Source organism: Mycteria americana, chromosome 1 (assembly GCF_035582795.1).
Source record: "Mycteria americana isolate JAX WOST 10 ecotype Jacksonville Zoo and Gardens chromosome 1, USCA_MyAme_1.0, whole genome shotgun sequence".
Classification (NCBI taxonomy): Eukaryota; Metazoa; Chordata; class Aves; order Ciconiiformes; family Ciconiidae; genus Mycteria; species Mycteria americana.
Window position 1 is genome coordinate 38,521,973 of NC_134365.1, and position 12,395 is coordinate 38,534,367.

The 12,395-nt window shown below is 36.3% G+C and overlaps 1 protein-coding gene across 1 annotated transcript in view; it reads left to right on the plus strand.

Annotated features, from left to right (window-relative positions):
* Window positions 1-12,395, plus strand: part of LEMD3 (LEM domain containing 3) — a 52,109-nt gene that overhangs the window by 32,133 nt on the left and 7,581 nt on the right. Inside the window, exons 5-9 of the mRNA XM_075495090.1 lie at window positions 1,463-1,542; window positions 1,623-1,771; window positions 3,575-3,676; window positions 4,703-4,805; window positions 5,038-5,216. Of these exons, the coding sequence (XP_075351205.1) occupies window positions 1,463-1,542; window positions 1,623-1,771; window positions 3,575-3,676; window positions 4,703-4,805; window positions 5,038-5,216 (613 nt within the window). The remainder of the gene's footprint in view (window positions 1-1,462; window positions 1,543-1,622; window positions 1,772-3,574; window positions 3,677-4,702; window positions 4,806-5,037; window positions 5,217-12,395) is intronic.

Genomic DNA, 12,395 nt, shown 5'->3' on the forward strand with positions numbered 1-12,395 from the left:
ATGCTACTTACAATTTTTATTTGGGGATGTAGCAAGATTTTGGGAGAGAGGGAAGGTGGAAGAAAATGGCTTAATTGCAATGAAAGTGTAGATAGTAGTGCTTCAGTGGCATGCGTTTTTTTTTTCCTTTAGTTAAAACACCAGGGCATAACTTGAATTGATGGACATAGTTGACCAGCATGAAAATAATAAATTTATGAAATTCAAATCTCTAGAAGGTTCTCCAGAAATCAGTATACTATGTTTTGAGACTTAGGAAGACAGTATCCTTTTCTACTTTCTTTGAGGGGAGAGGTTGATCTGTGCAGCGGGCCTGACAGACAGCAGCTGTATGGAGTCACCATTCATTGATGCTTTAAATAGAAATGGTCAAAAAAGGCCTTTTTGTTAATTAGATAGGTGTGCAGTATTATGAAATCGCACTCTCTGCTGTCATTCCCCTGCCTCACTCCCCAAATAAAAGATGACTCTTCCCTTGTCTTGACAGCTGTAGGGTTTATTTTAGCCCACGTTGGTGTACCCTTCAGTGGAAAACTACTTGAAGCTTTTAAAAGGCTGAGAGTATAAGATTTCTTTGATTGGATGGGGGGAGTTAAGCTGATGTGACTTTTAATATACAAATGTATAGAAATTTTACATTTTGGCAAACGTTTACATAGTAGACAAAAACAGGTAATGTTAAGAGCATCCTGAAGAAGCTGCTAACGCTGGTTTATGGTTTGGCAATGATATTCTAGGCCAATTACATTATATGAGGTTCAAAGGAAAGATGGAGATAAATCTTTTTGGGTAGTATAATTTCAAATACAATAGTAACTTCCATTTTTGCTTTTCTTTTTCTGCAAAAGAACATGCAAGGTGAGCTATGGAGACAGCCTTAGCTCAGATAGCAGTGAATGTTCTCCTATGATAGTTGATCCCAACTAATTTTTTTTAAAAAGTAAATTTCTATATAGTAATATCAGTTCTTGAACCACAAACACTGGACAGTTTGCAAAATATCAGTTAACATTGATTTTCCTAAAGCTTCTTTAAAAAAAAAAAAAAAAACAACCAAAAAAAACCAAAACCAAAAAACCCCCGAACTGCTTTTATAGGACCCATTTTCAGCTGGGTTTATATCTAGTTTGAGTTTTACTCTTGAAGTAAATTTTCAATGAGCACCGCCTAGTGGCTGAATAATTTTTTTCTTGCTGTAGGTTGGAATTGTTAAAAAAAACAAAACAGTGAATGTGGCTTGACTTTTCAAACAGTCCTTAATTTGAGGAATGTTAGTAAGTGATAGCTGCTCATAGCATGTATAGATTCACTTTGTGTAGTGAACACTTATGCAAAATCTGAATAATCAAGAACAAAACCACATAATTTTGGCTACTAATGTGTGCAGTATCTGAATTTTATTGTGGCATGGTAACTTTCTGGTTATTTACGAAATTATTCATTAATATTTGTCTTTCGACAGAATTTAGATCCAGAATATGAAAGTGTACTTAACACAGCATTACAATGGATCTTGAATAGTGGGGAAGATGTTGGCATAAAGTAAGTGGTCTTTATTTCTTAATTTAATTTCTTCTAACAGAATGTATCCTTTTTCATAAATACTGTATATTTTTGAATAGGTGTCTCAGCAATGACCCTAATGAGATGGATGTCACTAATGTGACAGATGTGAAGTATCTGGAATCCACTAGTCCAAAGATGTCTTTCAGGTGTCGTTTTCGCCGTGCGTTTGTTAACGTAACTCACAGATTATCAATATTGCTTTTGGGTAAGTTAATTAAAAAACCCCCAATTTTTTGTTATAACTTGCTTTTATATAAGTGCACGGGGAAAAGTAAACAGCATATTTAGAGAAAGTTTTTATTCAACCATAAAACTTGGAGTTCCTATCATACCTTGATTACAATGCAGTTTGCTTTGCACTTCTGTTGCACCACTATATTTTCACAATTAGTTGCTATCATCTGCTGCTGTAGTCAGCTGAACGTATGCATTCTTTGGGAACTCTGTCTTTTTCCCTGCCAAAGCAATACCTTGTGGCTTTCAAAAATTCCAGGTTGAACTGATTTGAAAAAGCAAAATGCTCAGTAAAAAGACGTGATAGCCTTAATTTTGAGGATGTTTCACTGTTGTTCCAGGGACTTTGGAAGCATAACTGCAGAAAAGATGATTTTCCTAGTTTTAGGAAAAGTTGGATATCCAACATGGTTGTCACCAAAAATTCTTACCTCTAAGACTAAGTTGTAAAAATATATCTGTTCCTTCAGTAAGACTAGTTCATTTAGTCTTTGATAGTTCTCTAGTGAAGTTTCAAATTCTTTCAAGTTTATTTAATTCTTAACCATACTGAAAACTATGCAGCATAAAAATGTGGTACAGCTGAGTGCAGAGTGCACTCACTTCTTTCCATGTGGCTGGTTAGAAATATTGAAGATGCAGAGTTCATCTCATGCACTTACTGAACATTTAATAAATTGTTTATCCCAATATCTTAACAATCTCGCGCTTCTGAGCAGAAGACCTGAGACCTCCTTCACTAGCCTTATGATGAACCAAAAGAATCAAAGGCAAACTGTCCCAGATTGCCATCTTTCTGAGAATAGTTGATATGAGGGTTGAATTGGAATGCGGAGATGAAACTCAGTATCCAAGTCAACCACTGGTCCCATCAGGCATGCTGAGCAAATTGCTCTGTGTCTCAACTTTCTCATCTGTAATTAAGATTAACATGAAGCACCTTTTTCAAAAATAAGCCATTGTATAAATGTTATATGTACTGTCATTCACTAACACCTATTTTGGCCTAAAATGGTGTCCCTCAGTCTCTTTGATGTATCAGTTAACACTGCCTTGTGATCACTGGTATGCAAAACAAACTATGTAACTATAATTTGTGTATGCGTGTTTTTGGGTGATGGGGTTTTTTTGTTGTTAAGAGATCACAGGTGTAGTGGTGCCTGCAGCCTGAGATAGAATAAGAAATAAGATTTTTATTTTCAGCTTATGCTGCTGGCCATCCTAACTAGATTGTCCTTTTTGGGAATAATCTTTAAAGTAGTAGAAAAAGAGCATGCAGTACTTTGTTGCAAGAAATACAAATCTGTAGCTGAACTGAAGCAGTCCAAGTTAGTTTTGGTATATGTAAAGCACGTGAGTTGCCTATGAATTAGTGAATATTGTACATTTTTAAATCTTAACATGTTCTGAATTGTCAGTTTATGTGACTTTTGATATGACTTTGAATTTTTCCAGTATAATTGTTTTACTATTTTTCTTCACAAATGGGTAAAATTTCAAACCACAGTCATGGGATACTAGGATATTGTTAAAACAATGAAATGTTTTTTCTAAAGGTACCTGCTCTTCAAAGTTTAAGAGTTTGTGTTGCTATGTTAATGAAATACAAAATACTGACAGCGAGTACAGTGTAATTCACTAATTCACTAGCTTTGAAATTTAAAGTACTTCAAAATGTTAGCTGTTCAACCAACTTATGAAGTGTGTGCTGTAAACTTTGTTAAATAACCAATGTTCTAATACTGTTTAAAGAGTATTATACATCTTAATGCAGGTATAGCAATGGTTTGGGGAGTCTTGCACTACATGAAATACCGTTGGGCAAAAGAGGAAGAAGAAACAAGGCAGATGTATGATATGGTGGTAAAAATCATAGGTATGGCTTCTTGAGTCACATCTGATGTATCTGTATCGGCTCTGTATAAGCTTTCAAAGTACTGGCATTAATTCATTTATGTTTTCTGCTGGTTTAGTTGTCAGTCATCAGGCTGTTAGAGTTCTTGGTCAAATGTGTGGTTCATGTGGTTTTTTTCTTAAAAAAAAAAAAAATCATCCTTTAAGCCTAATCGAAGCTTTTGGTATAAAGATTGTAACTTGTGAATTACATCAACATGGCTATAATAAATTCCCATTGACTTGGTGGTATTTTATCTCATTTATAAAATGAGATGTTTGTTGACTAGAAGTATGGTGACATGTTGCTTTCTGTATCTGGTTTTTCAGCTATCTTTGGCTAAAATATCCACTCCTAAAATGTGTGTTAGCTCTCAATTCTATCCTTGATGGCTTTTCATAGAAAAAGCAGCTTTTTAATTGGTCACTTTGAGCAGAAGTTGTGTTACTAAAATAGAATACATAATTGAGTTCTGAAATTCTGCCTTTCTACTTGAAGCCACAATGTTTTCAGTAGTTTGTGTTTGTAGTTTTTAAGCTCTGTTTTGGGCTGCATTTTTACTTAAATTGTCTTACTACTTTCATCTATGGCAATCATCATAAATATAGAGATGGTAGACAAATTGAAGCTATTTTCCTGTTTTTACCATTTTCCTGCCTTTTTTGTTGGCAAATCAAGTTTTGTTGGGGTGGAGGGAAAGCACTTTATTTTCAAAGGTAGCTGTCTTAGCTGACAGTTAAAAGTATGAGTCAAGAGTAACTGCAAGAACTCTTTTCCTTTATTCCAAAGTTATTTGGGGTACTTGGAGGCACTGTGTGTGGTTAGTTTTCTTGATTTGCCTTCAGCATGGTTAGGAGGAAAAATGCTTCAAAATGCCAAAAAACGCCTTAACTTTTAACTACTGAAATTGGGAGGGGTCTTCAGAGTAGCTGTTCATTGCCAGAATTGAAATTTTTCTTATGTTTGCATGAACTACGTAGTTACCAGTTTTTCTTATGGTGTCCTCAGATGTTCTAAGAAGTCACAGCGAGGCATGTTCTGAAAATAAAGATTTGCAGCCTTACATGCCTATTTTACACGTGCATGATTCTCTAATACCACCTCAGGACAGGTATGTTCTCACTAGAAGCACTGAATTTCCTTATGTGTAACAAAGGAAAAATAGTCAAAATAAATTGGTCAATGAACTAAGTTAATTTCAGCAGGTTGCATAGTGTAATACTTTGGAGATTCTTATTGACACAGGTGGTGGTGGGGAAACATTGGATTTCTCTTACATGCTGGATGTCAGCTATGCAGTTTGTTATAATGCTAACTTTGTAATTCTTGCTTCAATCTTTAAGGAGGAAAATGAGGAACGTCTGGAATAGAGCAGTTGACTTCCTTGCAGCAAATGAATCTAGAGTTCACACAGAGACACGAAGAATAGGTGGTGCCGAGTTCTTGGTTTGGAAATGGATGCAACCTTCTGCAGCATGTGACAAAATTTTAGTAATACCATCGAAAGTGTGGCAAGGCCAAGGTATTGAAGTTTTTAGTTATATTTTGCAAACATAATTATTTTAATTTCTGCATCTAACTTCTAAATGGTATTTTGTTGCTTGAACATGAAAGACTTATTTTCTCTCACACCTTTAAGTATTGTTATGAACTGTCAGTGCCATTTCTCTATTATCTTGTTGTTCAATGGGCTTTTCCTGTGCATTCAGTGTCTGCCTTGTTTTCAAGCAAAATGAGTCTTTCTGTTGTAGCTATGGCAGAAATACAGCAGAGGGCACATAGCCAAAATGAGTGGCTTGTTCCTTTTCCTGAATTAAGAAAAACAAACAAACAAAAAAAAACCCCAAAACTCTTTAGTTGGTCAAATTCTGACATGCCTTATACTTACTAGAAGTAATGTAATTGGTTGTATCTGACAGCAGGTAGATCAGAGCTTGTCAACTTGAGTTTCCTACTGTTATCAGTCAGGTACCTAAAGACAGAGTTTGGAGTTTATTTTGAGAGGGAGACTGCTGGGACAAAAGTCTCCTCAATCAGCAGAACATGGATTTTTGAGCATCTCCTAGTAGTGTTTCCTTTCTATCATAAGTGTTCTTCTACACTGCGTTTGTATTTCAAGCTCTGTGGTGCAGCAAAGCATTTGCTTTAATAGAGGCTGTTGTCATACATGGACTTTTGCGGTTGTCTGTCACTTTTCAGCTTTATCATGGAGCCAAGTGGCAAGAATCCAGTGGGTTTGCAGTTGTCTGTCTGCAGTGGTCATCTTTTCCTAGTTCTTCTTTCTGCCTTCCTTCATGCTAAGCTTCAGTTTTTGGGGTCGCTTTTTTTTTGGTCAATGAAAAATTGAAGCTATAAGACTTGAATTCTGGGTTGCAATAAAAAAGAATGGTCATTTCTATCAATGTCTGAGTGTGAAGGTAAATGTTTAAAGTGAAATCTTAATTTCCAATTGTTTAAATGTTGTGATTCTTTAAAAGAGTCTATCTTACCTTATGTTCTTCTGTAATGCTATATTATCTCTCCAGTGGGACTGAAATGCTGTGCAGAATCCTAGTTTATAAACACATTGACTTATTTTGATGGTGAGGGAGGAGGGAGTGGTTGCTTCTCCAGTTTTTAGTTCAACTTTTAAAATCAGATGTTATCAAGGTTGTATCGTGCATTACTTCTATGGCATTGAACTAGGTGCTGAAAAAAGCCTAGTTAAAAAAACAAACAGACTTTCTGCCCTTCCTAGTCCCACTTAAACAAAATAAAAATTCCCCCTGGCAAGCAACCGCACTCTCATCTATGTACTTCTGGACTATGCTAATTTTGGTCTTAGTTTAACTAATGCAAGTAGTAGTAGGCTTCCTTCTTTTGCTTTATACTGGTATACATTTTTATTTGTAAGAAACAATGTTTTTATTGTTTCCTATAAAAGAGGATACAGTTTAAAGTAGCTCCTTCCAATGTGATTATTTCCTTTCCAAAGACAAACAGGAAGAGCTTCTTTGTGGCCTGGAACACTTATTCTGTAGCAAGCTTGATCACCCAAAGGCCACTTGTATGTTTTCAGAAGTTCTATGTATGTGTTCAGCCCTTGGACCTTAAATTTTGCTTTTCTGTAAGTTCAGAGCAAAACCAAACAATTCTCTCTGTCAACTTGAAAAGCCAAATATTTTGAGACATTTGCAGATACTTGGCATGTTGTCTGATGAGCGTCTTAGTAGTCTTGGGACCCATTTCTTGCTTGTCTGTGCAAAATGCTATGTTGGGATATGATTATATACTTCTTGAAGTTATGCTACTGGTTTTAGCATTATGTTTTGCTACTGGTTTTAGCATTATGCTTCTCATTTTAAATCGTTCACTGGAAATGAGGGCTGCTTTTTTTAAAATACCTTGTGCAGGCTTGAGGTTCTGCAGTCATTGTCTTGCAGTAGTAGTAACGTGGCATTCTGCTGTGACAACTGTATTACACAATTTCAGTTTCTCAAAATTTTAGTTAGTAAGATGTGAATAGTAACTTTATTACGAGAGTTGCGGAGCCTTTTCTTTCTAGGACATTGTCCATTAGGGATGTGCAAGTGCTTTAGGTGCAGTGCAGAAACGGTGGGTTTCGTCAACAGCTGTCTGTTCCATCTCTGTCATACTGTCATGATTGATTTTTCAAACACTTAAATTGAATGTATCTTCTGCAAGCTATGTATATAATAAAGCTGAATCTTCTACGTAGCTTACTGTTCAATATAGGCTGTGAAACATGACACAATTCCAGTTCTGGAATTTCTCATTTACTACTCATTTGCTCTCAGTTTTCTTGTCCTGTTTGATTGCAATATAAATCACTCTGTAACATTCTGTCCTGTATGAGAAATCGGACTGGATTTTCCTTCATCTGGAAGACTTCTCAGTGTGTAATAGCTCAGGTGCTACTTTGCTACATGGAATATACATGCAAGACTCTCAACAGAACAGTAGTTTCCAAAACTTTCTAGACAGACAGCTACTGTAGTAGCTACTGTTAGGTACCATCTGAATTTGAGCATCTGATACCTACTTTAGCATATTGTGAATGTGGACAGAATAACTTTGTCTTGCAGCTGTGGCTTTCAGCTGTATGTTGCTTAGAGTATGTACTTGAGACTTTATGCTTTTTATTGAATAGGATATATTAAGAACTATCCTGTTTCGGTTCTTTTAATAGCAATTTTCCTAGTTTTCTTATGTTTGTAGTACAGCAAAGATCTTTGAAGAATTGAAATTGCATACTTTGGCTCTAACAGAAGGGCATAGAAATAGGGACGGCTGAAATGACATAGGTCATTTGGGCTCTGTATATCTTGGTAATCAGTGGGCAAAGGCGATTTTCACATGCAAAGGCTCTTCTATTTTGTGTTCCTTGTTTTCATATGACTGTTGAAAATAGTTCAATTACATAAGTCTCATACTTTTTGCGTAGCTGTTTCTTTCCTGATCTTAGGAATTCTATATGTATGTGTTGCTTTCTTCATTTTTGGAAGTATAAATCAACTGGAATTAAGTTCGTCCTCCAGTTTTGATGTTTAAATCTAGAAGATCATAAATCTAAATACTCTCAAGACTGCTAGGTCCTGAACAAACTCAGTACATATAAAATCAGAATGAATTCTTGGTTTTGAATCTTGTGAATAAATTTCAAGGTCACAATTTTCTTAACCTTCTGAGATCTGGTAGTGCTCTGTAGCAGAGCACAATACCCAGAGTATGTGCAGTTGAAGAAGAAAGCCTCTTGACTGGTCAGTGTGTACTAGGATATAGGTAGATGATAGCATACATTTTAAATATGGGACCTGTAGCAAGCATGAAGATCTAGGCTCTGCTGTCTGTTAGTATCTAGAGTTCAAGCATCAGTGTGGCATTTTGTCCAGTCCTTCAGGATGCAGCCTGTGTTTTGACAGACAGCTTGGGATTTTTTTTTAACTAGGACAGAATAAAGTCTGGTGTACTTCCTTTGAAATATTATCTACTGGATACAGTAAATGTATCTGTCAAAAAAAAAAAAAGGGTAGGTAAGCTCGTAGGATAATGGACAAATATAAGTAATATTTTGAAAACAGTTGACAAGAGAATTGTCAATTGGAAAACAATCTTGATCATGCTAAAGTGTAATTTAATGAAATCAATGGGCCAAAAAAAAAAAAATTTTCTAGTGTGTTCAGTTTGCTTTTGAAAGAACAGATACTATTGTCCTATCATGCCTTTGATAACTGGAGCTCTAAAGAAAAATAGCTTAGCTACATTGGAGCTCTGCCTACCTAACAGCAATAGCTAAAGTTCCTTGACAGCTCTGGAGATGAGATAAGGAGGTTCTCTGAAGTACCACATCTAGGGTGATATTTCATCCTGCAGCATGGAAGATAACCTGTTACCTTGTGTGAATGACACCACTCTTCCCTGGCTTGTGAGAATACAATCCTTTCTCCATGTTAAAAAAAAAAAAAAAAAAGGCTCTGTTCTTAACGATTGCAAGAAAACTGTGGATTTTATGCTTTTTGTAAAATGCTGTATCCATCCCATGCTGGTCTTCTATAGCTGAACTTAACTGTATTAAACTGCAAGTCAACCACGCTCTCCTCTCTTAATAACATTTAGTAGGATTTTGGTTTCAGTATCCTTCCTGTTTACTGAAGAACCTCGTGTTGTGTGAAGGTGCATAACTTCAACACTTTCAACTAAATGTTTTATCTTTTTGTTCTTGCCTTTGATAAGAAGGGTTAGTACTTAATAAATTAGTGATATGTGGCTTAAAGTGAATAAATCTGTTCTTCAGAAACATGGTTACCTCTATTTGATGCAAGTCTTCAATCTTATCAGGTGCATCAAAGCCACATCTAAGGATCTGTTGGGCTGTCTTATAACCCATGGTGGTGATACTGAGGAATCCCTTTAGCAATACAATAGTACAGTAGTAATTCAAGAAGTATAGGAAAGCTGTACTATTTCTTAGATGTTCATTTTGAAGTCTGTGCAAGAGCAGCTACTTCCATCATAGACATATTCCAGTCACAGTGATAAAGAGGTTGTTGAAAGCACACGCTTTTCACTGCTGCTGTTCTTTGAATCTGGAGTGATACAGTCATATTCGGTTTAAGGTAATAAAACAAAGTACATTATGATCGAAATATAAAGTGGCTTCCTTCTCTTGAAGGTGCTCGCTGGTCCCCAAGGGGAATTTATGAAAGTCCTAAAAACTTTCTTGTCAGTGACTTAGTGCACAAATTTGTGCTTCTGCGTTCCTATTTCATCTCCACCTTTTTACCTTCATCTTGTAAGTCTTACTGTTGAGACCTATTTAGGAAAAGAAACGGCATGGGTGGTGCTTAGTTAATTATGGTGTAGCTTAGACTGTGTTGTCCCACAAGAATGTCTGCTTATGCCCTTATTGTGAGGAGAGTATTTTGTATGCTCCACACCAGTGTAAATTTTCAAATAATTAGTACTGTAATCTGAATAGGTTTGTCACTTAAACGTGCTTTTTTGGGGTAAAGGGGAGAATTAATTGTTATAGATATGTAATGAATTTTGAGGGACATCTGTTAACTACACTGTTTTGAATCTTGCTGTGTAGGTACAGCATTATTTTTAACTTGCCTGTGTCTTCCCTAGCCTCCCTTTTTGGTCCCATTTCTGGCATACATTTTAATGCTTATTACTGTGCTAGCATTGATTTTGTACCTCACTGGTTTCTGTGGCCATTTTTTTTCCTTATACATAAAAAGCTCCACCTAAGTTGAGAAACTTCCTTTTAATTTACCATGACTTTGAAACATTTTTGAGAAAAAGCAGAATTCATCTTTATTTTCATATGCTGCACTGCCCTGGGCATGCTTGCTCTACTAGTATGATGTTACATTAAGTTGGTAACAGATTAGTTTTGTGCTGGTGGTGTGCTCTGGCTGAAGTAATCTCTGCAAGCACCTGAGATCTTCCAATCAAAAGAACATCAAGATTATTGGAAACTGGAGCAGGCAAAGCTTGGTTTTCATAGGTATCTATACTAAAGTGCAAATTCCCCATTTAGTTGCTTTTGCATAGCTCAATGGTGTAGCTGCTGCATTAAACAACAGTATGGGTTTTTTGGAGTTCATAAACAGCTTGCAGAAATGTTGATCCTCTGGGCCCAGGGTCTCTGCAAATAACCTCACCGTTCTTTATCCTTGGATTAAAACCATGTGCTGAATAAACCTAGCTATTAACAATCAGCACATAATTTCCTCAACCCCACGCCTTTTCAGGTCCAGGTCCATGACTAGGCCACCCCAGATCACCTTCTCCAGTATGGTGTGGTGCCCCAGTGTACAATATGCTGGTGACATTTCACCCCCCCTTGATCTGCTGGAGCCAACCTACATGAGTACGGTAAGTCCATTTATTTTTCAATGTTGCTTAGTTCTGTAAAGTTTTTATTTTATACCCTATGTATAATTTTTAATCAAGGGCAAAAAACTTTACAAAACCATGTGCTATTGAAAAAGGACTTGTCCTTAAAACTATAGGCAGCTCAGAGATAGATGCAGTGTCACCAGCATATTTAGAAATACATTCCCAAGAAAAAACAGACAATTGTTACAGGTGTTGGTGACTCGGACTCTGTGTGCGTATATTCTAATAAGAACATTTTTAGTTATTTGGGGAACTTATGGTAGGTTCCATATTAGATTTGGAGGCCACCTTTTCTAATTTCTAGTTGGTAATTGTATTTTTTTTCCCCTCAGAAATTTACACAAGGAGCAAGTTTGCTTATGCCATATCTGCAGGCAGTGAGTTTTCTCTTGGTTAGTGCTTGTCTTTCACATACAGTGTCTTCCACATGACTGAATTTCTTCTATGTTGACACAGTTTTTGTTTTGGTGACATACGGAAGAGCAGCAGTGTTCATGTATTTTCGATATACTTGCAAGATTTTATTTTAAAAGGTCAGCAGTAAAGAAGCACAGACCTGTAGTGTCATCTGTCCGAAACTGAGACTTCTAACACTTGGAACGTAACATCTTGAATCTGTCAAACTTTTCCAAAGTAGGGATTGCAAAGGAGAAGCATTCACATCAGTTTGGAACATCATTTTGTCTTGTTGAGATTTTTAATCTTACGTTTAAACTCTTGAATCTACTCATCTCAAGTCTTCAAAGTAAAACTTCCTTCAAGCCTTGGAAGTTGTTTTACCAGGTTATCCCCTTCCATTTCTGTTGCTGCTTTGTTGGCCCTTCTCAAGGCATGGAACCACCTGACCTGAATCTGAAGAGCTCCTTTATTCCTTTTCTTGTGGTGCAGTCTTCTGTTGCGACTCCCACAAGTAGAACTTGTGACCTTAGAGAAGTTAATATTAACTTTAGAACTTCAGAATGTATTTCATGGGATTGTTCAACTTTGAAAGAGTTACTCATTTTTAATTTCTGTTTTTCTTCTTACATCTGCTTTATCCTCTGGTGTGTTTCATTTCAGATTTTTGCAAGCTTCTGGTCATGTGTGTAGAGCATTTAGGGTTACAAAAGCTCCATCCTTGTAGAGTGCTCGACAGTTGTTACTGCAATAGATGCAATACAACATTCATCTAAGTGTCTCCCTATTTCTTAGTCAGATGGGCAGTAAATTGCCCCAAAAGTGGAAGAAATGAAAATTCATCAGGCAGTTAAAACTGAATGGTTAACCTGCAGCTCCAAAAATTTGCTCCGTATGT